The sequence below is a fragment of the Platichthys flesus genome, chromosome 8 (assembly GCF_949316205.1).
Source record: "Platichthys flesus chromosome 8, fPlaFle2.1, whole genome shotgun sequence".
In the NCBI taxonomy this organism is placed as follows: domain Eukaryota; kingdom Metazoa; phylum Chordata; class Actinopteri; order Pleuronectiformes; family Pleuronectidae; genus Platichthys; species Platichthys flesus.
Genome location: NC_084952.1, coordinates 21225642 through 21250275, shown reverse-complemented (window position 1 = coordinate 21250275; position 24634 = coordinate 21225642). Strand labels below are relative to the sequence as shown.

The 24634-nt window shown below is 41.3% G+C and overlaps 1 protein-coding gene and 12 non-coding genes across 13 annotated transcripts; all 13 read right to left on the bottom strand.

Moving 5' to 3' along the window:
• Window positions 1-1053: 1053 nt before the first annotated feature.
• trnal-aag (transfer RNA leucine (anticodon AAG)) lies at window positions 1054-1135 on the bottom strand. Its single transcript has one exon. It is a non-coding gene; the product is annotated as a tRNA-Leu (tRNA).
• A 2210-nt stretch (window positions 1136-3345) lies between these two features.
• Window positions 3346-3427, bottom strand: trnal-uag (transfer RNA leucine (anticodon UAG)). Its single transcript has one exon. It is a non-coding gene; the product is annotated as a tRNA-Leu (tRNA).
• Window positions 3428-4103: 676 nt separating this feature from the next.
• Window positions 4104-4185, bottom strand: trnal-uag (transfer RNA leucine (anticodon UAG)). The gene has a single exon. It is a non-coding gene; the product is annotated as a tRNA-Leu (tRNA).
• A 708-nt stretch (window positions 4186-4893) lies between these two features.
• Window positions 4894-4975, bottom strand: trnal-aag (transfer RNA leucine (anticodon AAG)). The gene has a single exon. It is a non-coding gene; the product is annotated as a tRNA-Leu (tRNA).
• Window positions 4976-5637: 662 nt separating this feature from the next.
• On the bottom strand, window positions 5638-5719 carry trnal-uag (transfer RNA leucine (anticodon UAG)). The gene has a single exon. It is a non-coding gene; the product is annotated as a tRNA-Leu (tRNA).
• Window positions 5720-6934: 1215 nt separating this feature from the next.
• trnal-aag (transfer RNA leucine (anticodon AAG)) lies at window positions 6935-7016 on the bottom strand. The gene has a single exon. It is a non-coding gene; the product is annotated as a tRNA-Leu (tRNA).
• Window positions 7017-9780: 2764 nt separating this feature from the next.
• Window positions 9781-9862, bottom strand: trnal-aag (transfer RNA leucine (anticodon AAG)). The gene has a single exon. It is a non-coding gene; the product is annotated as a tRNA-Leu (tRNA).
• A 1071-nt stretch (window positions 9863-10933) lies between these two features.
• Window positions 10934-11005, bottom strand: trnam-cau (transfer RNA methionine (anticodon CAU)). Its single transcript has one exon. It is a non-coding gene; the product is annotated as a tRNA-Met (tRNA).
• A 308-nt stretch (window positions 11006-11313) lies between these two features.
• Window positions 11314-11395, bottom strand: trnal-aag (transfer RNA leucine (anticodon AAG)). The gene has a single exon. It is a non-coding gene; the product is annotated as a tRNA-Leu (tRNA).
• Window positions 11396-12611: 1216 nt separating this feature from the next.
• trnal-aag (transfer RNA leucine (anticodon AAG)) lies at window positions 12612-12693 on the bottom strand. Its single transcript has one exon. It is a non-coding gene; the product is annotated as a tRNA-Leu (tRNA).
• A 3194-nt stretch (window positions 12694-15887) lies between these two features.
• LOC133959079 (uncharacterized) lies at window positions 15888-17922 on the bottom strand. The gene is made up of 4 exons (XM_062394172.1): window positions 17291-17922; window positions 16910-17065; window positions 16613-16705; window positions 15888-16355 (listed from the first exon to the last, which is right to left on the bottom strand). Exons 1-4 carry the CDS (start codon window positions 17393-17395, stop codon window positions 16041-16043), a joined length of 669 nt encoding a protein of 222 aa, XP_062250156.1. The 5' UTR covers window positions 17396-17922; the 3' UTR covers window positions 15888-16040.
• A 5268-nt stretch (window positions 17923-23190) lies between these two features.
• trnam-cau (transfer RNA methionine (anticodon CAU)) lies at window positions 23191-23262 on the bottom strand. Its single transcript has one exon. It is a non-coding gene; the product is annotated as a tRNA-Met (tRNA).
• A 308-nt stretch (window positions 23263-23570) lies between these two features.
• On the bottom strand, window positions 23571-23652 carry trnal-aag (transfer RNA leucine (anticodon AAG)). Its single transcript has one exon. It is a non-coding gene; the product is annotated as a tRNA-Leu (tRNA).
• Between the last annotated feature and the right edge of the window lie 982 nt (window positions 23653-24634).

The window sequence follows — 24634 nt, the reverse complement described above, 5'->3', positions numbered from 1 at the left end:
AAAACTATCAGCCAAGTTCGGGCTTCAACTGTTGGGTCTATTCTGTCACGTTTTCAACTTCAAAAGCCAAAGCAAGTCACTTTCAGCAGGAGATGAGTTAACGTTTAGAAGGCGAGGACAAGGGTAACATAACAGATAAAGGAATCTTTTAGCAGAGGATGGTTTCGATCCATCGACCTCTGGGTTATGGGCCCAGCACGCTTCCGCTGCGCCACTCTGCTCTTGTTTAATGATATAATTTCATACGAACATAGTCTTTGGTTTTATAAGGTTTTATCAGCAGCTTAATCAACAGGACTTGAAGGAAGTTATTGGTAAATGTGAATTCATGTGCTCCAGTCTGAAGGTGCACATCTTAACTCTTACCTCGTTTGAAAACCAGACGGGAGAAAAAGAAAATGTCCTCATGTACACCTCATTGGATACCCCATATGCTACTGGCTTTTGCAGTACAGAAGAAAGTACTACAACTAGCCAACACATGCAAATACCAGTCAATTAGACCACAAAACTATCAGCCAAGTTAAGGGCTTCAACTGTTGGGTTTATTCTGTCACGTTTTCAACTTCAAAAGCCAAAGCAAGTCACTTTCAGCAGGAGATGAGTTAACGTTTAGAAGGCGAGGACAAGGGTAACATAACAAATAACAATGGAGTGGATAAAGTATTCCTTTAGCAGAGGATGGTTTCGATCCATCGACCTCTGGGTTATGGGCCCAGCACGCTTCCGCTGCGCCACTCTGCTCTTGTTTAATGATATAATTTCATACGAACATGGTCTTTGGTTTTATAAGGTTTTATCAGCAGCTTAAACGACAGGACTTGAAGGAAGTTATTGGTAAATGTGAAGTCATGTGCTCCAGTCTGAAGGTGCACATCTTAACTCTTATCTCGTTTAAAACCAGACGGGAGAAAAGGAAAATGTCCTCCTGTACACCTCATTGGATATCCCATGTGCTTCAAAGCTCGGGTGGCTGTTGCAGTTTTGAACAACAAGAGAGCTTCTTATAGTAGATTAGCTGCAAGTAGCCAATAAATTCAACTGATAGTGTACTGGCTGTGGTGGGATTTGAACCCACGCCTCCTGAGAGACTGGAGCCTTAATCCAGCGCCTTTGACCACTCGGCCACACTACCGTTGGAAACTAGATTTAACCAAACAGACAGGAGGGGTTTAGATGTAAATGACACTTTGATGACAATTGGAATATCAAATCGAAGACACACATGAAAGAACATTCGAAATTTCAAACACATACCCTGTGGGAGTATAGAGCTTTACTCGAGATCAAAAGACCATAAAAATAACAGCCAAGTTAGGGGCTTCAACTGTTGGTTCTAATCTGTCACGTTTTAAACTTCAAAGCGAAAGCAAGTCACTTTCAGCAGGAGATGAGTTAATGTTTAGAAGGCGAGGACAAGGGTAACATAACAGATAACGGAATCTTTTAGCAGAGGATGGTTTCGATCCATCGACCTCTGGGTTATGGGCCCAGCACGCTTCCGCTGCACCACTCTGCTCTTGTTTAATGATATAATTTCATACGAACATAGTCTTTGGTTTTATAAGGTTTTATCAGCAGTTAAATTGACAGGACTTGAAGGAAGTTATTGGTAAATGTGAAGTCATGTGCTCCAGTCTGAAGGTGCACATCTTAACTCTTATCTCGTTTAAAACCAGACGGGAGAAAAAGAAAATGTCCTCCTGTACACCTCATTGGATATCCCATGTGCTTCAAAGCTCGGGTGGCTGTTGCAGTTTTGAACAACAAGAGAGCTTCTTACAGTAGATAATGTGCAAGTAGACAATTCATTCAACTGATAGTCTACTGGCAGTGGTGGGATTTGAACCTGAGAGACTGGAGCCTTAATCCAGCGCCTTTGACCACTCGGCCACACTACCGTTGGAAACTAGATTTAACCAAACAGACAGGAGGGGTTTAGATGTAAATGACACTTTGATGACAATTGGACAATCAAATCGAAGACACACATGAAAGAACATTCGAAATTTCAAACACATACCCTGTGGGAGTATAGAGCTTTACTCAAGATCATTAGACCACAAAACTATCAGCCAAGTTAAGGGATTCAACTGTTGGGTCTATTCTGTCACGTTTTCGACTTCAAAAGCCAAAGCAAGTCACTTTCAGCAGGAGATGAGTTAACGTTTAGAAGGCGAGGACAAGGGTAACATAACAGATAACAATGGAGTGGATAAAGTATTCCTTTAGCAGAGGATGGTTTCGATCCATCGACCTCTGGGTTATGGGCCCAGCACGCTTCCGCTGCGCCACTCTGCTCTTGTTTAATGATATAATTTCATACGAACATAGTCTTTGGTTTTATAAGGTTTTATCAGCAGTTAAATTGACAGGACTTGAAGGAAGTTATTGGTAAATGTGAAGTCATGTGCTCCAGTCCGAAGGTGCACATCTTAACTCTTATCTTGTTTAAAACCAGACGGGAGAAAAAGAAAATGTCCTCCTGTACACCTCATTGGATATCCCATGTGCTTCAAAGCTCGGGTGGCTGTTGCAGTTTTGAACAACAAGAGAGCTTCTTACAGTAGATAATGTGCAAGTAGACAATACATTCAACTGATAGTCTACTGGCAGTGGTGGGATTTGAACCTGAGAGACTGGAGCCTTAATCGAGCGCCTTTGACCACTCGGCCACACTACCGTTGGAAACTAGATTTAACCAAACAGACAGGAGGGGTTTAGATGTAAATGACACTTTGATGACAATTGGACAATCAAATCGAAGACACACATGAAAGAACATTCGAAATTTCAAACACATACCCTGTGGGAGTATAGAGCTTTACTCGAGATCAAAAGACCACAAAAATAACAGCCAAGTTAGGGGCTTCAACTGTTGGTTCTATTCTGTCACGTTTTCAACTTCAAAGCCAAAGCAAGTCACTTTCAGCAGGAGATGAGTTAATGTTTAGCAGGCGAGGACAAGGGTAACATAACAGATAAAGGAATCTTTTAGCAGAGGATGGTTTCGATCCATCGACCTCTGGGTTCTGGGCCCAACACGCTTCCGCTGCGCCACTCTGCTTTTGTTTATTGATATAATTTCATACGAACATAGTCTTTGGTTTTATAAGGTTTTATCAGCAGCTTAATCGACAGGACTTGAAGGAAGTTATTGGTAAATGTGAAGTCATGTGCTCCAGTCTGAAGGTGCACATCTTAACTCTTACCTCGTTTGAAAACCAGACGGGAGAAAAAGAAAATGTCCTCATGTACACCTCATTGGATACCCCATATGCTACTGGCTTTTGCAGTACAGAAGAAAGCACTACAAGTAGCCAACACATGCAAATACCAGTCAATTGGCAGTGGTGGGATTTGAACCCACGCCTCCTGAGAGACTAGAGCCTAAATCCAGCGCCTTAGACCACTCGGCCACACTACCATTAAACATGACTTAACCCAAAAAATCTTGAGTCGTTTCGATGAAAAGTCCACTTTGACGACAATTGGACAATCAAATCGAAGACACACATGGAAGAACATTCGAAACTTCAAACACATACCCTATGGGAGTATAGAGCTTTACTCAAGATCATTAGACCACAAAACTATCAGCCAAGTTAAGGGCTTCAACTGTTGGGTCTATTCTGTCACGTTTTCAACTTCAAAAGCCAAAGCAAGTCACTTTCAGCAGGAGATGAGTTAACGTTTAGAAGGCGAGGACAAGGGTAACATAACAGATAACAATGGAGTGGATAAAGTATTCCTTTAGCAGAGGATGGTTTCGATCCATCGACCTCTGGGTTATGGGCCCAGCACGCTTCCTCTGCACCACTCTGCTCTTGTTTAATGATATAATTTCATACGAACATAGTCTTTGGTTTTATAAGGTTTTATCAGCAGTTAAATTGACAGGACTTGAAGGAAGTTATTGGTAAATGTGAAGTCATGTGCTCCAGTCTGAAGGTGCACATCTTAACTCTTATCTCGTTTAAAACCAGACGGGAGAAAAAGAAAATGTCCTCCTGTACACCTCATTGGATATCCCATATGCTACTGGCTTTTGCAGTACAGAAGAAAGCACTACAAGTAGCCAACACATGCAAATACCAGTCAATTGGCAGTGGTGGGATTTGAACCCACGCCTCCTGAGAGACTAGAGCCTAAATCCAGCGCCTTAGACCACTCGGCCACACTACCATTAAACATGACTTAACCCAAAAAATCTTGAGTCGTTTCGATGAAAAGTCCACTTTGACGACAATTGGACAATCAAATCGAAGACACACATGGAAGAACATTCGAAACTTCAAACACATACCCTATGGGAGTATAGAGCTTTACTCAAGATCATTAGACCACAAAACTATCAGCCAAGTTAAGGGCTTCAACTGTTGGGTCTATTCTGTCACGTTTTCAACTTCAAAAGCCAAAGCAAGTCACTTTCAGCAGGAGATGAGTTAACGTTTAGAAGGCGAGGACAAGGGTAACATAACAGATAACAATGGAGTGGATAAAGTATTCCTTTAGCAGAGGATGGTTTCGATCCATCGACCTCTGGGTTATGGGCCCAGCACGCTTCCTCTGCACCACTCTGCTCTTGTTTAATGATATAATTTCATACGAACATAGTCTTTGGTTTTATAAGGTTTTATCAGCAGTTAAATTGACAGGACTTGAAGGAAGTTATTGGTAAATGTGAAGTCATGTGCTCCAGTCTGAAGGTGCACATCTTAACTCTTATCTCGTTTAAAACCAGACGGGAGAAAAAGAAAATGTCCTCCTGTACACCTCATTGGATATCCCATGTGCTTCAAAGCTCGGGTGGCTGTTGCAGTTTTGAACAACAAGAGAGCTTCTTATAGTAGATAATGTGCAAGTAGCCAATACATTCAACTGATAGTCTACTGGCAGTGGTGGGATTTGAACCCACGCCTCCTGAGAGACTGGAGCCTTAATCCAGCGCCTTTGACCACTCGGGCACACTACCGTTGGAAACTAGATTTAACCAAACAGACAGGAGGGGTTTAGATGTAAATGACACTTTGATGACAATTGGACAATCAAATCGAAGACAAACATGAAAGAACATTCGAAATTTCAAACACATACCCTGTGGGAGTATAGAGTTTTACTCGAGATCAAAAGACCACAAAACTATCAGCCAAGTTAAGGGCTTCAACTGTTGGTTCTATTCTGTCACGTTTTCAACTTCAAAGCCAAAGCAAGTCACTTTCAGCAGGAGATGAGTTAATGTTTAGAAGGCGAGGACAAGGGTAACATAACAGATAAAGGAATCTTTTAGCAGAGGATGGTTTGGATCCATCGACCTCTGGGTTATGGGCCCAGCACGCTTCCGCTGCGCCACTCTGCTCTTGTTTAATGATATAATTTCATACGAACATAGTCTTTGGTTTTATAAGGTTTTATCAGCAGCTTAATCGACAGGACTTGAAGGAAGTTATTGGTAAATGTGAAGTCATGTGCTCCAGTCTGAAGGTGCACATCTTAACTCTTACCTCGTTTGAAAACCAGACGGGAGAAAAAGAAAATGTCCTCATGTACACCTCATTGGATACCCCATATGCTACTGGCTTTTGCAGTACAGTAGAAAGTACTACAAGTAGCCAACACATGCAAATACCAGTCAATTGGCAGTGGTGGGATTTGAACCCACGCCTCCTGAGAGACTGGAGCCTAAATCCAGCACCTTAGACCACTCGGCCACACTACCATTAAACATGACTTAAGCCAAAAAATGTTGAGTCGTTTCGATGAAAAGTCCACTTTGACGACAATTGGACAATCAAATCGAAGACACACATGGAAGAACATTCGAAACTTCAAACACATACCCTATGGGAGTATAGAGCTTTACTCAAGATCATTAGACCACAAAACTATCAGCCAAGTTCGGGCTTCAACTGTTGGGTCTATTCTGTCACGTTTTCAACTTCAAAAGCCAAAGCAAGTCACTTTCAGCAGGAGATGAGTTAACGTTTAGAAGGCGAGGACAAGGGTAACATAACAGATAAAGGAATCTTTTAGCAGAGGATGGTTTCGATCCATCGACCTCTGGGTTATGGGCCCAGCACGCTTCCGCTGCGCCACTCTGCTCTTGTTTAATGATATAATTTCATACGAACATAGTCTTTGGTTTTATAAGGTTTTATCAGCAGCTTAATCAACAGGACTTGAAGGAAGTTATTGGTAAATGTGAAGTCATGTGCTCCAGTCTGAAGGTGCACATCTTAACTCTTACCTCGTTTGAAAACCAGACGGGAGAAAAAGAAAATGTCCTCATGTACACCTCATTGGATACCCCATATGCTACTGGCTTTTGCAGTACAGAAGAAAGTACTACAACTAGCCAACACATGCAAATACCAGTCAATTAGACCACAAAACTATCAGCCAAGTTAAGGGCTTCAACTGTTGGGTTTATTCTGTCACGTTTTCAACTTCAAAAGCCAAAGCAAGTCACTTTCAGCAGGAGATGAGTTAACGTTTAGAAGGCGAGGACAAGGGTAACATAACAAATAACAATGGAGTGGATAAAGTATTCCTTTAGCAGAGGATGGTTTCGATCCATCGACCTCTGGGTTATGGGCCCAGCACGCTTCCGCTGCGCCACTCTGCTCTTGTTTAATGATATAATTTCATACGAACATGGTCTTTGGTTTTATAAGGTTTTATCAGCAGCTTAAACGACAGGACTTGAAGGAAGTTATTGGTAAATGTGAAGTCATGTGCTCCAGTCTGAAGGTGCACATCTTAACTCTTATCTCGTTTAAAACCAGACGGGAGAAAAGGAAAATGTCCTCCTGTACACCTCATTGGATATCCCATGTGCTTCAAAGCTCGGGTGGCTGTTGCAGTTTTGAACAACAAGAGAGCTTCTTATAGTAGATTAGCTGCAAGTAGCCAATAAATTCAACTGATAGTCTACTGGCTGTGGTGGGATTTGAACCCACGCCTCCTGAGAGACTGGAGCCTTAATCCAGCGCCTTTGACCACTCGGCCACACTACCGTTGGAAACTAGATTTAACCAAACAGACAGGAGGGGTTTAGATGTAAATGACACTTTGATGACAATTGGAATATCAAATCGAAGACACACATGAAAGAACATTCGAAATTTCAAACACATACCCTGTGGGAGTATAGAGCTTTACTCGAGATCAAAAGACCATAAAAATAACAGCCAAGTTAGGGGCTTCAACTGTTGGTTCTAATCTGTCACGTTTTAAACTTCAAAGCGAAAGCAAGTCACTTTCAGCAGGAGATGAGTTAATGTTTAGAAGGCGAGGACAAGGGTAACATAACAGATAACGGAATCTTTTAGCAGAGGATGGTTTCGATCCATCGACCTCTGGGTTATGGGCCCAGCACGCTTCCGCTGCACCACTCTGCTCTTGTTTAATGATATAATTTCATACGAACATAGTCTTTGGTTTTACAAGGTTTTATCAGCAGTTAAATTGACAGGACTTGAAGGAAGTTATTGGTAAATGTGAAGTCATGTGCTCCAGTCTGAAGGTGCACATCTTAACTCTTATCTCGTTTAAAACCAGACGGGAGAAAAAGAAAATGTCCTCCTGTACACCTCATTGGATATCCCATGTGCTTCAAAGCTCGGGTGGCTGTTGCAGTTTTGAACAACAAGAGAGCTTCTTACAGTAGATAATGTGCAAGTAGACAATTCATTCAACTGATAGTCTACTGGCAGTGGTGGGATTTGAACCTGAGAGACTGGAGCCTTAATCCAGCGCCTTTGACCACTCGGCCACACTACCGTTGGAAACTAGATTTAACCAAACAGACAGGAGGGGTTTAGATGTAAATGACACTTTGATGACAATTGGACAATCAAATCGAAGACACACATGAAAGAACATTCGAAATTTCAAACACATACCCTGTGGGAGTATAGAGCTTTACTCAAGATCATTAGACCACAAAACTATCAGCCAAGTTAAGGGATTCAACTGTTGGGTCTATTCTGTCACGTTTTCGACTTCAAAAGCCAAAGCAAGTCACTTTCAGCAGGAGATGAGTTAACGTTTAGAAGGCGAGGACAAGGGTAACATAACAGATAACAATGGAGTGGATAAAGTATTCCTTTAGCAGAGGATGGTTTCGATCCATCGACCTCTGGGTTATGGGCCCAGCACGCTTCCGCTGCGCCACTCTGCTCTTGTTTAATGATATAATTTCATACGAACATAGTCTTTGGTTTTATAAGGTTTTATCAGCAGTTAAATTGACAGGACTTGAAGGAAGTTATTGGTAAATGTGAAGTCATGTGCTCCAGTCCGAAGGTGCACATCTTAACTCTTATCTTGTTTAAAACCAGACGGGAGAAAAAGAAAATGTCCTCCTGTACACCTCATTGGATATCCCATGTGCTTCAAAGCTCGGGTGGCTGTTGCAGTTTTGAACAACAAGAGAGCTTCTTACAGTAGATAATGTGCAAGTAGACAATACATTCAACTGATAGTCTACTGGCAGTGGTGGGATTTGAACCTGAGAGACTGGAGCCTTAATCCAGCGCCTTTGACCACTCGGCCACACTACCGTTGGAAACTAGATTTAACCAAACAGACAGGAGGGGTTTAGATGTAAATGACACTTTGATGACAATTGGACAATCAAATCGAAGACACACATGAAAGAACATTCGAAATTTCAAACACATACCCTGTGGGAGTATAGAGCTTTACTCGAGATCAAAAGACCACAAAAATAACAGCCAAGTTAGGGGCTTCAACTGTTGGTTCTATTCTGTCACGTTTTCAACTTCAAAGCCAAAGCAAGTCACTTTCAGCAGGAGATGAGTTAATGTTTAGAAGGCGAGGACAAGGGTAACATAACAGATAAAGGAATCTTTTAGCAGAGGATGGTTTCGATCCATCGACCTCTGGGTTCTGGGCCCAACACGCTTCCGCTGCGCCACTCTGCTTTTGTTTATTGATATAATTTCATACGAACATAGTCTTTGGTTTTATAAGGTTTTATCAGCAGCTTAATCGACAGGACTTGAAGGAAGTTATTGGTAAATGTGAAGTCATGTGCTCCAGTCTGAAGGTGCACATCTTAACTCTTACCTCGTTTGAAAACCAGACGGGAGAAAAAGAAAATGTCCTCATGTACACCTCATTGGATACCCCATATGCTACTGGCTTTTGCAGTACAGAAGAAAGTACTACAACTAGCCAACACATGCAAATACCAGTCAATTAGACCACAAAACTATCAGCCAAGTTAAGGGCTTCAACTGTTGGGTTTATTCTGTCACGTTTTCAACTTCAAAAGCCAAAGCAAGTCACTTTCAGCAGGAGATGAGTTAACGTTTAGAAGGCGAGGACAAGGGTAACATAACAAATAACAATGGAGTGGATAAAGTATTCCTTTAGCAGAGGATGGTTTCGATCCATCGACCTCTGGGTTATGGGCCCAGCACGCTTCCGCTGCACCACTCTGCTCTTGTTTAATGATATAATTTCATACGAACATGGTCTTTGGTTTTATAAGGTTTTATCAGCAGCTTAAACGACAGGACTTGAAGGAAGTTATTGGTAAATGTGAAGTCATGTGCTCCAGTTTGAAGGTGCACATCTTAACTCTTATCTCGTTTAAAACCAGACGGGAGAAAAGGAAAATGTCCTCCTGTACACCTCATTGGATATCCCATGTGCTTCAAAGCTCGGGTGGCTGTTGCAGTTTTGAACAACAAGAGAGCTTCTTATAGTAGATTAGCTGCAAGTAGCCAATAAATTCAACTGATAGTCTACTGGCTGTGGTGGGATTTGAACCCACGCCTCCTGAGAGACTGGAGCCTTAATCCAGTGCCTTTGACCACTCGGCCACACTACCGTTGGAAACTAGATTTAACCAAACAGACAGGAGGGGTTTAGATGTAAATGACACTTTGATGACAATTGGACAATCAAATCGAAGACAAACATGAAAGAACATTCGAAATTTCAAACACATACCCTGTGGGAGTATAGAGCTTTACTCGAGATCAAAAGACCACAAAAATAACAGCCAAGTTAGGGGCTTCAACTGTTAGTTCTATTCTGTCACGTTTTCAACTTCAAAGCCAAAGCAAGTCACTTTCAGCAGGAGATGAGTTAATGTTTAGAAGGCGAGGACAAGGGTAACATAACAGATAAAGGAATCTTTTAGCAGAGGATGGTTTCGATCCATCGACCTCTGGATTATGGGCCCAGCACGCTTCCGCTGCGCCACTCTGCTCTTGTTTAATGATATAATTTCATACGAACATAGTCTTTGGTTTTATAAGGTTTTATCAGCAGCTTAATCGACAGGACTTGAAGGAAGTTATTGGTAAATGTGAAGTCATGTGCTCCAGTCTGAAGGTGCACATCTTAACTCTTACCTCGTTTGAAAACCAGACGGGAGAAAAAGAAAATGTCCTCATGTACACCTCATTGGATACCCCATATGCTACTGGCTTTTGCAGTACAGTAGAAAGTACTACAAGTAGCCAACACATGCAAATACCAGTCAATTCGCAGTGGTGGGATTTGAACCCACACCTCCTGAGAGACTGGAGCCTAAATCCAGAACCTTAGACCACTCGGCCACACTACCATTAAACATGACTTAACCCAAAAAATTTTGAGTCGTTTCGATGAAAAGTCCACTTTGACGACAATTGGACAATCAAATCGAAGACACTCATGGAAGAACATTCGAAACTTCAAACACATACCCTATGGGAGTATAGAGCTTTACTCAAGATCATTAGACCACAAAACTATCAGCCAAGTTAAGGGCTTCAACTGTTGGGTCTATTCTGTCACGTTTTCAACTTCAAATGCCAAAGCAAGTCACTTTCAGCAGGAGATGAGTTAACGTTTAGAAGGCGAGGACAAGGGTAACATAACAGATAACAATGGAGTGGATAAAGTATTCCTTTAGCAGAGGATGGTTTCGATCCATCGACCTCTGGGTTATGGGCCCAGCACGCTTCCACTGCGCCACTCTGCTCTTGTTTAATGATATAATTTCATACGAACATAGTCTTTGGTTTTATAAGGTTTTATCAGCAGGTAAATCGAAAGGACTTGAAGGAAGTTATTGGTAAATGTGAAGTTATGTGCTCCAGTCTGAAGGTGCATATCTTAACTCTTACCTCGTTTGAAAACCAGAGGGGAGAAAAAGAAAATGTCCTCCTGTACACCTCATTGGATATCCCATGTGCTTCAAAGCTCGGGTGGCTGTTGCAGTTTTGAACAACAAGAGAGCTTCTTATAGTATTATCTGCAAGTAGCCAATAAATTCAACTGATAGTCTACTGGCAGTGGTGGGATTTGAACCCACGCCTCCTGAGAGACTGGAGCCTTAATCCAGCGCCTTTGACCACTCGGCCACACTACCGTTGGAAACTAGATTTAACCAAACAGACAGGAGGGGTTTAGATGTAAATGACACTTTGATGACAATTGGAATATCAAATCGAAGACACACATGAAAGAACATTCGAAATTTCAAACACATACCCTGTGGGAGTATAGAGCTTTAATCGAGATCAAAAGACCATAAAAATAACAGCCAAGTTAGGGGCTTCAACTGTTGGTTCTATTCTGTCACGTTTTAAACTTCAAAGCCAAAGCAAGTCACTTTCAGCAGGAGATGAGTTAATGTTTAGAAGGCGAGGACAAGGGTAACATAACAGATAAAGGAATCTTTTACCAGAGGATGGTTTCGATCCATCGACCTCTGGGTTATGGGCCCAGCACGCTTCCGCTGCGCCACTCTGCTCTTGTTTAATGATATAATTTCATACGAACATAGTCTTTGGTTTTATAAGGTTTTATCAGCAGCTTAATCGACAGGACTTGAAGGAAGTTATTGGTAAATGTGAAGTCATGTGCTCCAGTCTGAAGGTGCACATCTTAACTCTTACCTCGTTTGAAAACCAGACGGGAGAAAAAGAAAATGTCCTCATGTACACCTCATTGGATACCCCATATGCTACTGGCTTTTGCAGTACAGAAGAAAGTACTACAAGTAGCCAACACATGCAAATACCAGTCAATTAGACCACAAAACTATCAGCCAAGTTAAGGGCTTCAACTGTTGGGTCTATTCTGTCACGTTTTCAACTTCAAAAGCCAAAGCAAGTCACTTTCAGCAGGAGATGAGTTAACGTTTAGAAGGCGAGGACAAGGGTAACATAACAAATAACAATGGAGGGGATAAAGTATTCCTTTGGCAGAGGATGGTTTCGATCCATCGACCTCTGGGTTATGAGCCCAGCAAGCTTCCGCTGCGCCACTCTGCTCTGGTTTAATGATATAATTTCATACGAACATGGTCTTTGGTTTTATAAGGTTTTATCATCAGCTTAATCGACAGGCCTTGAAGGAAGTTATTGGTAAATGTGAAGTCATGTGCTCCAGTCTGAAGGTGCACATCTTAACTCTTATCTCGTTTAAAACCAGACGGGAGAAAAGGAAAATGTCCTCCTGTACACCTCATTGGATATCCCATGTGCTTCAAAGCTCGGGTGGCTGTTGCAGTTTTGAACAACAAGAGAGCTTCTTATAGTAGATAATGTGCAAGTAGCCAATACATTCAACTGATAGTCTACTGGCAGTGGTGGGATTTGAACCCAAGCCTCCTGAGAGACTGGAGCCTTAATCCAGCGCCTTTGACCACTCGGCCACACTACCGTTGGAAACTAGATTTAACCAAACAGACAGGAGGGGTTTAGATGTAAATGACACTTTGATGACAATTGGAATATCAAATCGAAGACACACATGAAAGAACATTCGAAATTTCAAACACATACCCTGTGGGAGTATAGAGCTTTACTCGAGATCAAAAGACCATAAAAATAACAGCCAAGTTAGTGGCTTCAACTGTTGGTTCTAATCTGTCACGTTTTAAACTTCAAAGCCAAAGCAAGTCACTTTCAGCAGGAGATGAGTTAATGTTTAGAAGGCGAGGACAAGGGTAACATAACAGATAAAGGAATCTTTTAGCAGAGGATGGTTTCGATCCATCGACCTCTGGGTTATGGGCCCAGCACGCTTCCGCTGCGCCACTCTGCTCTTGTTTAATGATATAATTTCATACGAACATAGTCTTTGGTTTTATAAGGTTTCATCAGCAGCTTAATCGACAGGACTTGAAGGAAGTTATTGGTAAATGTGAAGTCATGTGCTCCAGTCTGAAGGTGCACATCTTAACTCTTACCTCGTTTGAAAACCAGACGGGAGAAAAAGAAAATGTCCTCATGTACACCTCATTGGATACCCCATATGCTACTGGCTTTTGCAGTACAGAAGAAAGTACTACAAGTAGCCAACACATGCAAATACCAGTCAATTGGCAGTGGTGGGATTTTAACCCACGCCTCCTGAGAGACTAGAGCCTAAATCCAGCGCCTTAGACCACTCGGCCACACTACCATTAAACATGACTTAACCCAAAAAATCTTGAGTCGTTTCGATGAAAAGTCCACTTTGACGACAATTGGACAATCAAATCGAAGACACACATGGAAGAACATTCGAAACTTCAAACACATACCCTATGGGAGTATAGAGCTTTACTCAAGATCATTAGACCACAAAACTATCAGCCAAGTTCGGGCTTCAACTGTTGGGTCTATTCTGTCACGTTTTCAACTTCAAAAGCCAAAGCAAGTCACTTTCAGCAGGAGATGAGTTAACGTTGAGAAGGCGAGGACAAGGGTAACATAACAGATAAAGGAATCTTTTAGCAGAGGATGGTTTCGATCCATCGACCTCTGGGTTATGGGCCCAGCACGCTTCCGCTGCGCCACTCTGCTCTTGTTTAATGATATAATTTCATACGAACATAGTCTTTGGTTTTATAAGGTTTTATCAGCAGCTTAATCGACAGGACTTGAAGGAAGTTATTGGTAAATGTGAAGTCATGTGCTCCAGTCTGAAGGTGCACATCTTAACTCTTACCTCGTTTGAAAACCAGACGGGAGAAAAAGAAAATGTCCTCATGTACACCTCATTGGATACCCCATATGCTACTGGCTTTTGCAGTACAGAAGAAAGTACTACAAGTAGCCAACACATGCAAATACCAGTCAATTAGACCACAAAACTATCAGCCAAGTTAAGGGCTTCAACTGTTGGGTCTATTCTGTCACGTTTTCAACTTCAAAAGCCAAAGCAAGTCACTTTCAGCAGGAGATGAGTTAACGTTTAGAAGGCGAGGACAAGGGTAACATAACAAATAACAATGGAGTGGATAAAGTATTCCTTTAGCAGAGGATGGTTTCGATCCATCGACCTCTGGGTTATGGGCCCAGCACGCTTCCGCTGCGCCACTCTGCTCTTGTTTAATCATATAATTTCATACGAACATGGTCTTTGGTTTTATAAGGTTTTATCAGCAGCTTAATCGACAGGACTTGAAGGAAGTTATTGGTAAATGTGAAGTCATGTGCTCCAGTCTGAAGGTGCACATCTTAACTCTTACCTCGTTTGAAAACCAGACGGGAGAAAAAGAAAATGTCCTCATGTACACCTCATTGGATACACTCAAAAAAATAATTCCTTGAATTTACTTAAAAAAATCATGGAAAGAATTTCCACATGATTAAATGGGTTTCTTTCAGCATAAAGCAATTATGTTGGTCTAACGTAATTTTCTTAGGTTGGGTTAGTGTTATATCTTACAGTTGATTCAACTTAGTTTGTTGAATTAGATCCAACTTGATTTAATAGTTAGTCTAATTAAGACTAACTTAATTCAATAGAGTTTATCCAACTGATTTCAAATTAATACAATTTAAACTATTAAATTGAGTTAATCTATCCCAAAAAAATTAAGTTGGCCCAACATAATTGCTTAGTGCTAAAACAAAGCCTTTTAATCACGTGGAAATTCTTTCCATGATTTAATTAAGTAAATTCAAACCATAGCTTTCAAGTCCAAACAATGTGACTAGTAACAAAACCAAATTAAATGTTTAAAAGGCTGGAAACAAGACAAGACAAACTGTGTATGAGGCAATCAAATTGTATTTCTTCAAAAGAACAAAGTTCAACACTTTCAGGTGTACTTGTAAACAACATAAAAAAATACTTTCTCTTAACATCAACACATTGCTTCCCTTATTTTTCAAAGTGCAAGAAAAGTTAACACTTTCAGGTGCTTGTAAATATAAAACAATATACTTTCCCATTTTTGAGAACACGCACACACATATATATATATATATATATATAAATAAAGAAGCAAATTCACAAAAGTAGAGTGATTTAGTGAACAGTAGAGTGCTTTTAAGAAATGGGGGACTGTCTAGTAGCCATCACATATTACAGGACTCCATTAGAATATCGTGGCCGAGGGAATGGTCACAGATAGAAAGTTTTGGAAAGATCTAATTCAACAAATTTCTAAAATGTTTTAAAGCGATCGGGTAACCCCCGACGCTATATTAGCCGATCAAGGCTTACGATTGATCAGTACCCCCCTCAATCAGGACTGACAATGTCGCAGACCCGATTTTTCTGTCGATTGTTGGGCGGGGCCAGGGCATAAATTTGACGAGAACCTTGCAGTGTGAGGCCAGCATTAGACTCACATTTCCCTTGAAACATTTCACATTCCACTTCAACATCAGACCAACATATTTAGAATGTAACAGTGAACATTAACATCAGAAACAGAGGTTCAATGAATTGAAGCCGGCTCAGTGTCAAAACTTGAACATTATAAACAAAACACTGCTTCACTTATTTTTAAAGTGCCAAAAAAATGTTACTTAACCTTAGTAACAAAAAAAAAACATTTCACAGTTAGGGATATTATTACATAAAAACCAACAGTGGGCAATCTAAAACATTGTCAAGGAAAAACATTTTTACTTTAGAGAATCATTGAAAACCTTCTTACAGTCGGAGTATTTTAACTTCAATTATGTTTTGATTGAACGAGATTTTTTACTGATTTAAAGCAATCTAAAGCAATCACAAGGTGATTTCCTAAGGTGAGGATGAGCTCAGTCATGTACCTTGTGTGGTTATTAACGGGAAAGCAATGTTTTGAGAGCTTGCACTTTTGCGGAAAGTTTATTTCCATCTAGTTTCATAATGATCTTCTGCAGAGCTTCAAAGGTGTATCTTAGTTCTCTGGGGTAGCTCAGGTTTAGAGCATAGACGAGCGCAAGCAACATTGCCACTGCAAAAGGCACATACCTCAACTCATGCAACACCATTACACCCTCCAGAATAATTCCGACATCCTCTGGGTTCTCACTGGGCCCTGCACCGTGGTGTCGAATGACAAAAACTCCAAAGACCGTCTCTGCCATAGCCGCCAGACTGCTTTCATCATCGCTCTGTAATTAAGAAAAAAATTAAATTTAATAAGAGAAATAATGTTTCATTTATGTGCATTATATTCCATATCTTACAGCACGTGGCATTTTTACACTATTAATGTAAAACAGCTATCCCCAACCATCTTCAAATAATCAAAGTAAATGCATTCCAAATGTTTTTGGAGCTGATATTTTGAAAGTTTTAAGGGCTATATGAATTAAGGGGAAAATTAACCATGATCATCCCCAGTGAAGATTAAGTTAAATCAACATACCAGGTATTCTTTCACCAGCTTCTCTGGATCTTCATTCAAGTAGACGCAAAGACTTTTCAGTATGCATTCTCTTCTGACATCAATGCTGTCAGTCTAAGGTTGCAGATTAGAGAGAATATGGGAAAAAAGAAAAAACACAATAGGAAAAACATCAACACCAGCCAGCAGAGTTGTTTTCACACACCGGATGCAAGATTCACAGGTCATCACAACATGATAAGCATTAAGAAGCTAGAATAGATGTGTAATTATTATAAATATGAGTACATAACATGAGTCACTTCTCCATTATCATACCTCAGTCATGGGTACCATGATGCTTCTGATCTGTTTCCCTTGAACTCCGCCTTTCTTGGCAAACAACTTGATTAGGTCTGCAGAGTAAGCATCCAGCTCAGAGAAGAACTTTGACTCTAAATGGATTGTTGTGATTCTCTTGAATTCCAAACACACCTACAAATTGGGAAAGATAAAAAAATAAAAATTAGTTTGGCTTTTTTGATTTCAGTGGTACATGTTTGGTTTATCAATATTAGTTTTCTCCATTCAAATTCCACGGTCAGAGCCAGTGAACCTTTACCAGTTTATGAAATACATCAGTCTGCAAATAGGTGTCTCTATATAGCTCACACTGTAAAAAGTGAAAGAGGATGTTCCTTCACACAGTCATTTACTTACCTCATGCACATTGAAGAGAGCCGGCCACCTCGTTTTGAAGTCAGCTATCATTGGTGACTCCCGAACTACTTCTTGCCTCCTGTAAGCAAAGGTCTTGTCCATCATTTTCGCCACATTCTCCTCATTGTTTCTTTTCTTCACTTCTGAGAGGAGGGCCACTCTTAGTCCTTCTTGTGTCTCGGCAGTTTCACCAGACGGGTAGGCAGGGCAGTAATTCACTTCTGCTTTTTTTGGTCTCTTTACACCATAAGCAGGACTGCATTTGCCACCAGGTTTGTGTGTTAGGGCATTTACTGTGACTTCTGGGCAGCCAAGCCGCCTGAGCTTTGTTCGGTAGTTACCAAGTTTATATTTCAAGCTCGTCTTCCAGCCGCCAAATCCAGTGACTGAGCCTGGTTCTTTCAAACATGGATGTGCTGATACAAGAGCTTCAGCTACCTCCTCAAACTCACGGTCGGAGAGGTACACTTTGTACTTCACAATAGTTTCAGTCAAGCCATCAAGAATGGCTGACTTAAGTTGGGTATCAGGACTTAACAAAGTTCCAGTTTCTTTAAAAGCAGTGTTGGCCCTGTCCAGCTGCAGCTCAGCATCATAGGAGAACCGGGGAACAGTGAAGATAATGGGCCATCCAGAGGATCTTGAGGAAGTGGACTCCGGTGAAGACAGTATTTCTGTATCCTGTGAGCTACCCGAAGAAAGGGAAGAGGAGTCATCTGGAGATCGAATGGTGGCAGCAGCAGCTGGGTAGGGAGGGGGCCGAGAGCCATCATGCTGGACAGTAGTAATGGAATTAAATATGACCTTGATGGTACTTTTGTCCTGGACATCTGACATTGACAGCAAGTTGGTGAATTCATTCCCAAACTCGTAATCCATGTATTGAAGTCTGAAGTCCCCTTCTACTCCACACTGCTGCTTTATTTGGTCCGCAAGGTCACTGATAGAGTCTGGTATCCCGCCAGGAAGGATCAATCTCTGGGAATTATTCTCTCCCAGAATGATTCGGAACTTAACTGGATCAGTCATTTCACCGCAGTCTGCAAATGAGGAAAGAGAAGATTAGGCTCAAATGTTTCAACAAAAATTGGTCAGAAATTCAAAAAACAATGCTAGAGCAAAGCCATTTGACATTCATTATATAAACATTAACATACCTTATGTGATAATATGTCTTTTTAATGTCACCATTCTGAGAGGTCCAACAAAGTAGTCGGACAAAGGGTAGTCATCAGCCAGTTCATCAAGCTCAATCAAAACCGTTTCTCTGGCTGGACATGCACTCAGCTCAAAGGCTCTGAAATGTTCCCTGTACCATCCAAAAAGCCTTCTTGCGATGAAACACAGTTTCTCCTGCAAAACACAAATCTGAACTATCTCTGCGAAATCAGGCAGGCCACTTGAAGATCCATGAGCGACTATCATTCCATTTCTGAAATTTACACCTTTGCTTGACACACACTTAGTAAGGTGGACTTCAGTCGTACCGGGGAATTTCTGCTCAATAGTATGAACTACTTCATGTTTCAAAACATCGACAGAAACGGTTGAGACATTTGCTACCTCTAGGGCAGTTTTTTCAAAACTACACAATCTCAAATGATGTGAAATCATGAGCTGATGCTTAACAGCTAGCGAGAGGGGCACATTTTTAAAGCAATTGGTATGTCGTGCAACCTGCTTAAAAAAACTGTGCTTAGCCTCAAATCGCATGGTCCAGTGCCCCACAAGAGGACCAAACATCCTGATCAGCTGGGGATAGTGCTCCAAATAATGATGTTTTGGAAGGAGCTGCATTTCAGGGAACAGTTCTTGGTATTTTTGTCTGTGCTCTGAAATTTTGCCCTCAAGATAGGCAATGGACTCATCTGTGTGTGTTGGAACAACGACAAGCTCTACAATGTCTTTCAAGTCCATAAGTATTTGCCACGCCATTTCACCCTCAGGCACCAGATGACCAACTATGAATGGTAATAGTCGCAACAGAGCCCAGTTTTCATGAGCATTCCCACCAATTGTTTTCCTTGTTGAAAACATATGTGGGATCACATGTGGCTTGTTGGTCTTGTCTCCCCACTTGTAAGGGAAATGCAATATGGACTGGTTGAGGGTTTGTAGACTGAAATATTTTTTGGATATCAGCAATGCCAAGCACCGTGCAAGCTCTACCGGCACTATGCCCTCGAAAACATCATGCATAAGATCTGGGGGATAACCTGTGAGAACACTGAAGTGGGAAAGAGTTTTGGTGATAACACAATGGCCTTTCACTCCGTAACAACTTGCACCGTTCTCCTTAGCTGATTTCACATGAGAGTCATGGAGTTCCTTTGTTCGGAGAATAAATGCACCGGACTTTACATCTTTTGTTTGGATGTCTTTTCTTGTTCCTGTGCAAAATCGACAGATATACCCACCAGAAAAGCTCTCGTTGAAACCAGCTAAACCGTGAGCACCCAGGTTATCTGCTGCAACAACCTGAATCGTTCCTTTTAGACATTTTCCGAGCAATGGAATGAAAACTCCCTCTTCTTCCAGAGTTTTCATATCTCGAAGTAGAGGGTGTAAGACACTGTCAAAACCATGCTTTTTCACATCATCAGATTTACACAGGATTGCCAAGTAAATTGAGTCAAGTGATGAATGTGAACCTGGAGGCAAATTACTCAAGGTCCAGTAGATTCCACAAAGCTTATGTTTCCTGCGTGAAGTACCCAGGGGATTGCAGATCTCAAAGTCATCTACATATAAAGTTATCAAAATTCTCACCTCATCCCCGGACAGAAAACTGTTCGCCTGGAAGTGAGAACCATCCTGAGAAGATTTATAAGTTTGCGGCTCAGTATGCTGCCTATTAGTCTGCTGTGCTTTGTGGTTTTCAACTACCCTGTCCACAAAATCGCTTCTATCAAAGAGCTGCTGCAAAGACTTCAGTATAGGCACATATTGAAAACTTTGTTTTTCCTTGGCATCAAGTATGTACTCAATGGGCTCTACAACCTTAAAGTGTTTTTTATAATACTGGTTGCGAAGATAAGATGTGCTCAGGGGACCATCTTTCCCTATGGCTTTGAGCAAGGGGTTAGATGTGCCCAGAGCAGTGGCTACTTCAGTTAACACAGCTACATCAGTTGTGGTACTATGTTTCTGAAATACAGTCTCAAGAACGTTAATGGAGAGAGGCAATGTTGCTGAACTTGACAAGTAATGCAATTCCTCTAAAAACTCATCCAGTTTTCTGCCTGGCACATGTGCAAAATGCTCCAACTTGAGCAATGCTGCAGCAAAACTTTGTTCAATTACTTCAGGCAAGTTCTTGTTTAAATCCACATCAGTACTTGCACATGCAGGGTCTGCTTCTACTGCAGAGTCATCCAGATGATATGCATCTTCCTCTGGACTATCAGAGGAAACTGGATTGGTTGTAACTACACCTGGCTTGAAATTTTTCAAGGTATGTGGGTTGTGCTTTCTGTTTTTGTGAGAGTGAAAGGTTCCGTATACATTTGTTTTAAAACTGCAACCCATAAACATACATGTAACAGTTTCATTACTCTTCAAATGAGTGCCAATGTGTATGAAATAATCCTTTTCAGTAGATAGACTTCTGCAAGTGCATAACGTGCATCTGAATGTTGACAGTTCCAGCAGCTCTTGGGAATTTTGTTTAGGATGGAGTCTACTTAAATGAATATGCATAGCATTCCATGTCTTAAAAGTACATGGGCAGTTTGTGTGTGGGCACGGGTAGCGCTGCCTTTGACGGTGTTGTAGTCTCAGATGTTTCAGTAGGTCATATCTAGAAGATATAGATTTGCTACACAGCTTACAATTCCACATTTGCCCCACCCCCCTAAAAAACACATCACATTTTTGACGATGGACGAGAAAGGTTTCTGCTGCTCTAGTTAACAAAAAAAAGACAAGGCAATTTGGCAGATATACTTATATAAAGAAAATTTATGATGGCCTTCTTTACCTGAATTCAGACAGGTTGGACAACAGACACAGGTGCAGTCGGATAGGAGACTCTTGTGGTCGGACAGCCGTCAAAGCACACTCACAAATTTCTGTAATACATTTAGAGAGATTGATCAGTTAACATGAAGTTATCATTAAATAATTGGAAAAACACATCCACATGAGTACATAAACACACACAAGCAAGAGCTAGATGCAGAGGTAGAAAAGGGTGAGTGTAAGGAAGAGATAGGGAGAAATGGAAACAGACGAAGGGAGGGAGAGAGAGACAGAAAGGCTAATGCAAAGGAGAGGAAAATAGAAATACTTAAACATACTACAAAGACATTTGATTTTACATGGGAAGTTACTGTTCGTGTAGTTATTATAATTCTATCAGCAGGTTGAATAACACAGCAGGAGCTGGCAACAATGATCCATCTGATTCAGCATTAAAACAGAAGAAAAAGAGCTGACAACATTTCAATGTCATATTCTCTGGTTAAACGTGTTCAAATGCATTATTTACTTTTTTTTTGCTAATGGATCATAGAGGCTGGAAAGAAAAATACGGGAAAACGTGACATTATACAGATGTAGACAAATTCCAGTAAATAGAACGCAACGTTGTTAGGATACGCAGCGTTCGTGGACGGGACGTTTCACGTGTCTGCATGCATGAGTCACGTGCTACGCCATGCTCGACTCGTTTTTACTTCAACTCGTTAACTCGTCACACTGTCCCCATGCGCTGACGTTACTCACTATTTCTGCCAGCAAATGTTCCCTCGTGATAAAGTAAGCCGAGTGTAGCCGTAATGGCGCTCTGCTCCCCGGAACCGGCGTTCACACAAGCCGCGTCTTCTCTGATGTAGCCGCTGATTAATCACATGTATTGTGTGTCCTTCTCACACGATGTAACGTTATTCTTCAGTTCAATGCATATATGAAAGTGTTTGAGTAACTATCTTTCAAGCTATAGAGGCACAACTAGCAACACAAAACACCGTGTTAACTCGCGGACGACTTTCTAAGTTTGATAAAAACCCGCTAACAGCGAGTAACAAATACACCGCTGGGTTCTAATACCGTGGAAAATGAACCGACTAACAGCTAATGAGATTTCTGAACAATATTTCGCTCGCATATGATTGGATGGAAATTGATTTTCTCTTACCTTCTCCGTGTGCGCTTGATGAACACATCCGGTAACGTACCTGACTTCCGGTATTTTTCTTCTCGCGATGCGTAATGGAGGTGTGTTCTCGCGACGATGCCGTGCTTCTGGCGCAGAAACTCGAACATATCAGTTCATATCAACGTGATTTAATCGTGTTAAAGCGAAGTTATTGAATATTTAACAAATCCAACGCAATTTTATTACGTTCATCTTGCAAACATGAATTATTTAATTCAAGTAAATAGGACAGCCACCCAATATCCTTTTTTTGAGTGTACCCCATATGCTACTGGCTTTTGCAGTACAGTAGAAAGTACTACAAGTAGCCAACACATGCAAATACCAGTCAATTCGCAGTGGTGGGATTTGAACCCACACCTCCTGAGAGACTGGAGCCTAAATCCAGAACCTTAGACCACTCGGCCACACTACCATTAAACATGACTTAACCCAAAAAATTTTGAGTCGTTTCGATGAAAAGTCCACTTTGACGACAATTGGACAATCAAATCGAAGACACTCATGGAAGAACATTCGAAACTTCAAACACATACCCTATGGGAGTATAGAGCTTTACTCAAGATCATTAGACCACAACACTATCAGCCAAGTTAAGGGCTTCAACTGTTGGGTCTATTCTGTCACGTTTTCAACTTCAAATGCCAAAGCAAGTCACTTTCAGCAGGAGATGAGTTAACGTTTAGAAGGCGAGGACAAGGGTAACATAACAGATAACAATGGAGTGGATAAAGTATTCCTTTAGCAGAGGATGGTTTCGATCCATCGACCTCTGGGTTATGGGCCCAGCACGCTTCCACTGCGCCACTCTGCTCTTGTTTAATGATATAATTTCATACGAACATAGTCTTTGGTTTTATAAGGTTTTATCAGCAGGTAAATCGAAAGGACTTGAAGGAAGTTATTGGTAAATGTGAAGTTATGTGCTCCAGTCTGAAGGTGCATATCTTAACTCTTACCTCGTTTGAAAACCAGAGGGGAGAAAAAGAAAATGTCCTCCTGTACACCTCATTGGATATCCCATGTGCTTCAAAGCTCGGGTGGCTGTTGCAGTTTTGAACAACAAGAGAGCTTCTTATAGTATTATCTGCAAGTAGCCAATAAATTCAACTGATAGTCTACTGGCAGTGGTGGGATTTGAACCCACGCCTCCTGAGAGACTGGAGCCTTAATCCAGCGCCTTTGACCACTCGGCCACACTACCGTTGGAAACTAGATTTAACCAAACAGACAGGAGGGGTTTAGATGTAAATGACACTTTGATGACAATTGGAATATCAAATCGAAGACACACATGAAAGAACATTCGAAATTTCAAACACATACCCTGTGGGAGTATAGAGCTTTAATCGAGATCAAAAGACCATAAAAATAACAGCCAAGTTAGGGGCTTCAACTGTTGGTTCTATTCTGTCACGTTTTAAACTTCAAAGCCAAAGCAAGTCACTTTCAGCAGGAGATGAGTTAATGTTTAGAAGGCGAGGACAAGGGTAACATAACAGATAAAGGAATCTTTTAGCAGAGGATGGTTTCGATCCATCGACCTCTGGGTTATGGGCCCAGCACGCTTCCGCTGCGCCACTCTGCTCTTGTTTAATGATATAATTTCATACGAACATAGTCTTTGGTTTTATAAGGTTTTATCAGCAGCTTAATCGACAGGACTTGAAGGAAGTTATTGGTAAATGTGAAGTCATGTGCTCCAGTCTGAAGGTGCACATCTTAACTCTTACCTCGTTTGAAAACCAGACGGGAGAAAAAGAAAATGTCCTCATGTACACCTCATTGGATACCCCATATGCTACTGGCTTTTGCAGTACAGAAGAAAGTACTACAAGTAGCCAACACATGCAAATACCAGTCAATTAGACCATAAAACTATCAGCCAAGTTAAGGGCTTCAACTGTTGGGTCTATTCTGTCACGTTTTCAACTTCAAAACCCAAAGCAAGTCACTTTCAGCAGGAGATGAGTTAACGTTTAGAAGGCGAGGACAAGGGTAACATAACAAATAACAATGGAGGGGATAAAGTATTCCTTTGGCAGAGGATGGTTTCGATCCATCGACCTCTGGGTTATGAGCCCAGCAAGCTTCCGCTGCGCCACTCTGCTCTGGTTTAATGATATAATTTCATACGAACATGGTCTTTGGTTTTATAAGGTTTTATCATCAGCTTAATCGACAGG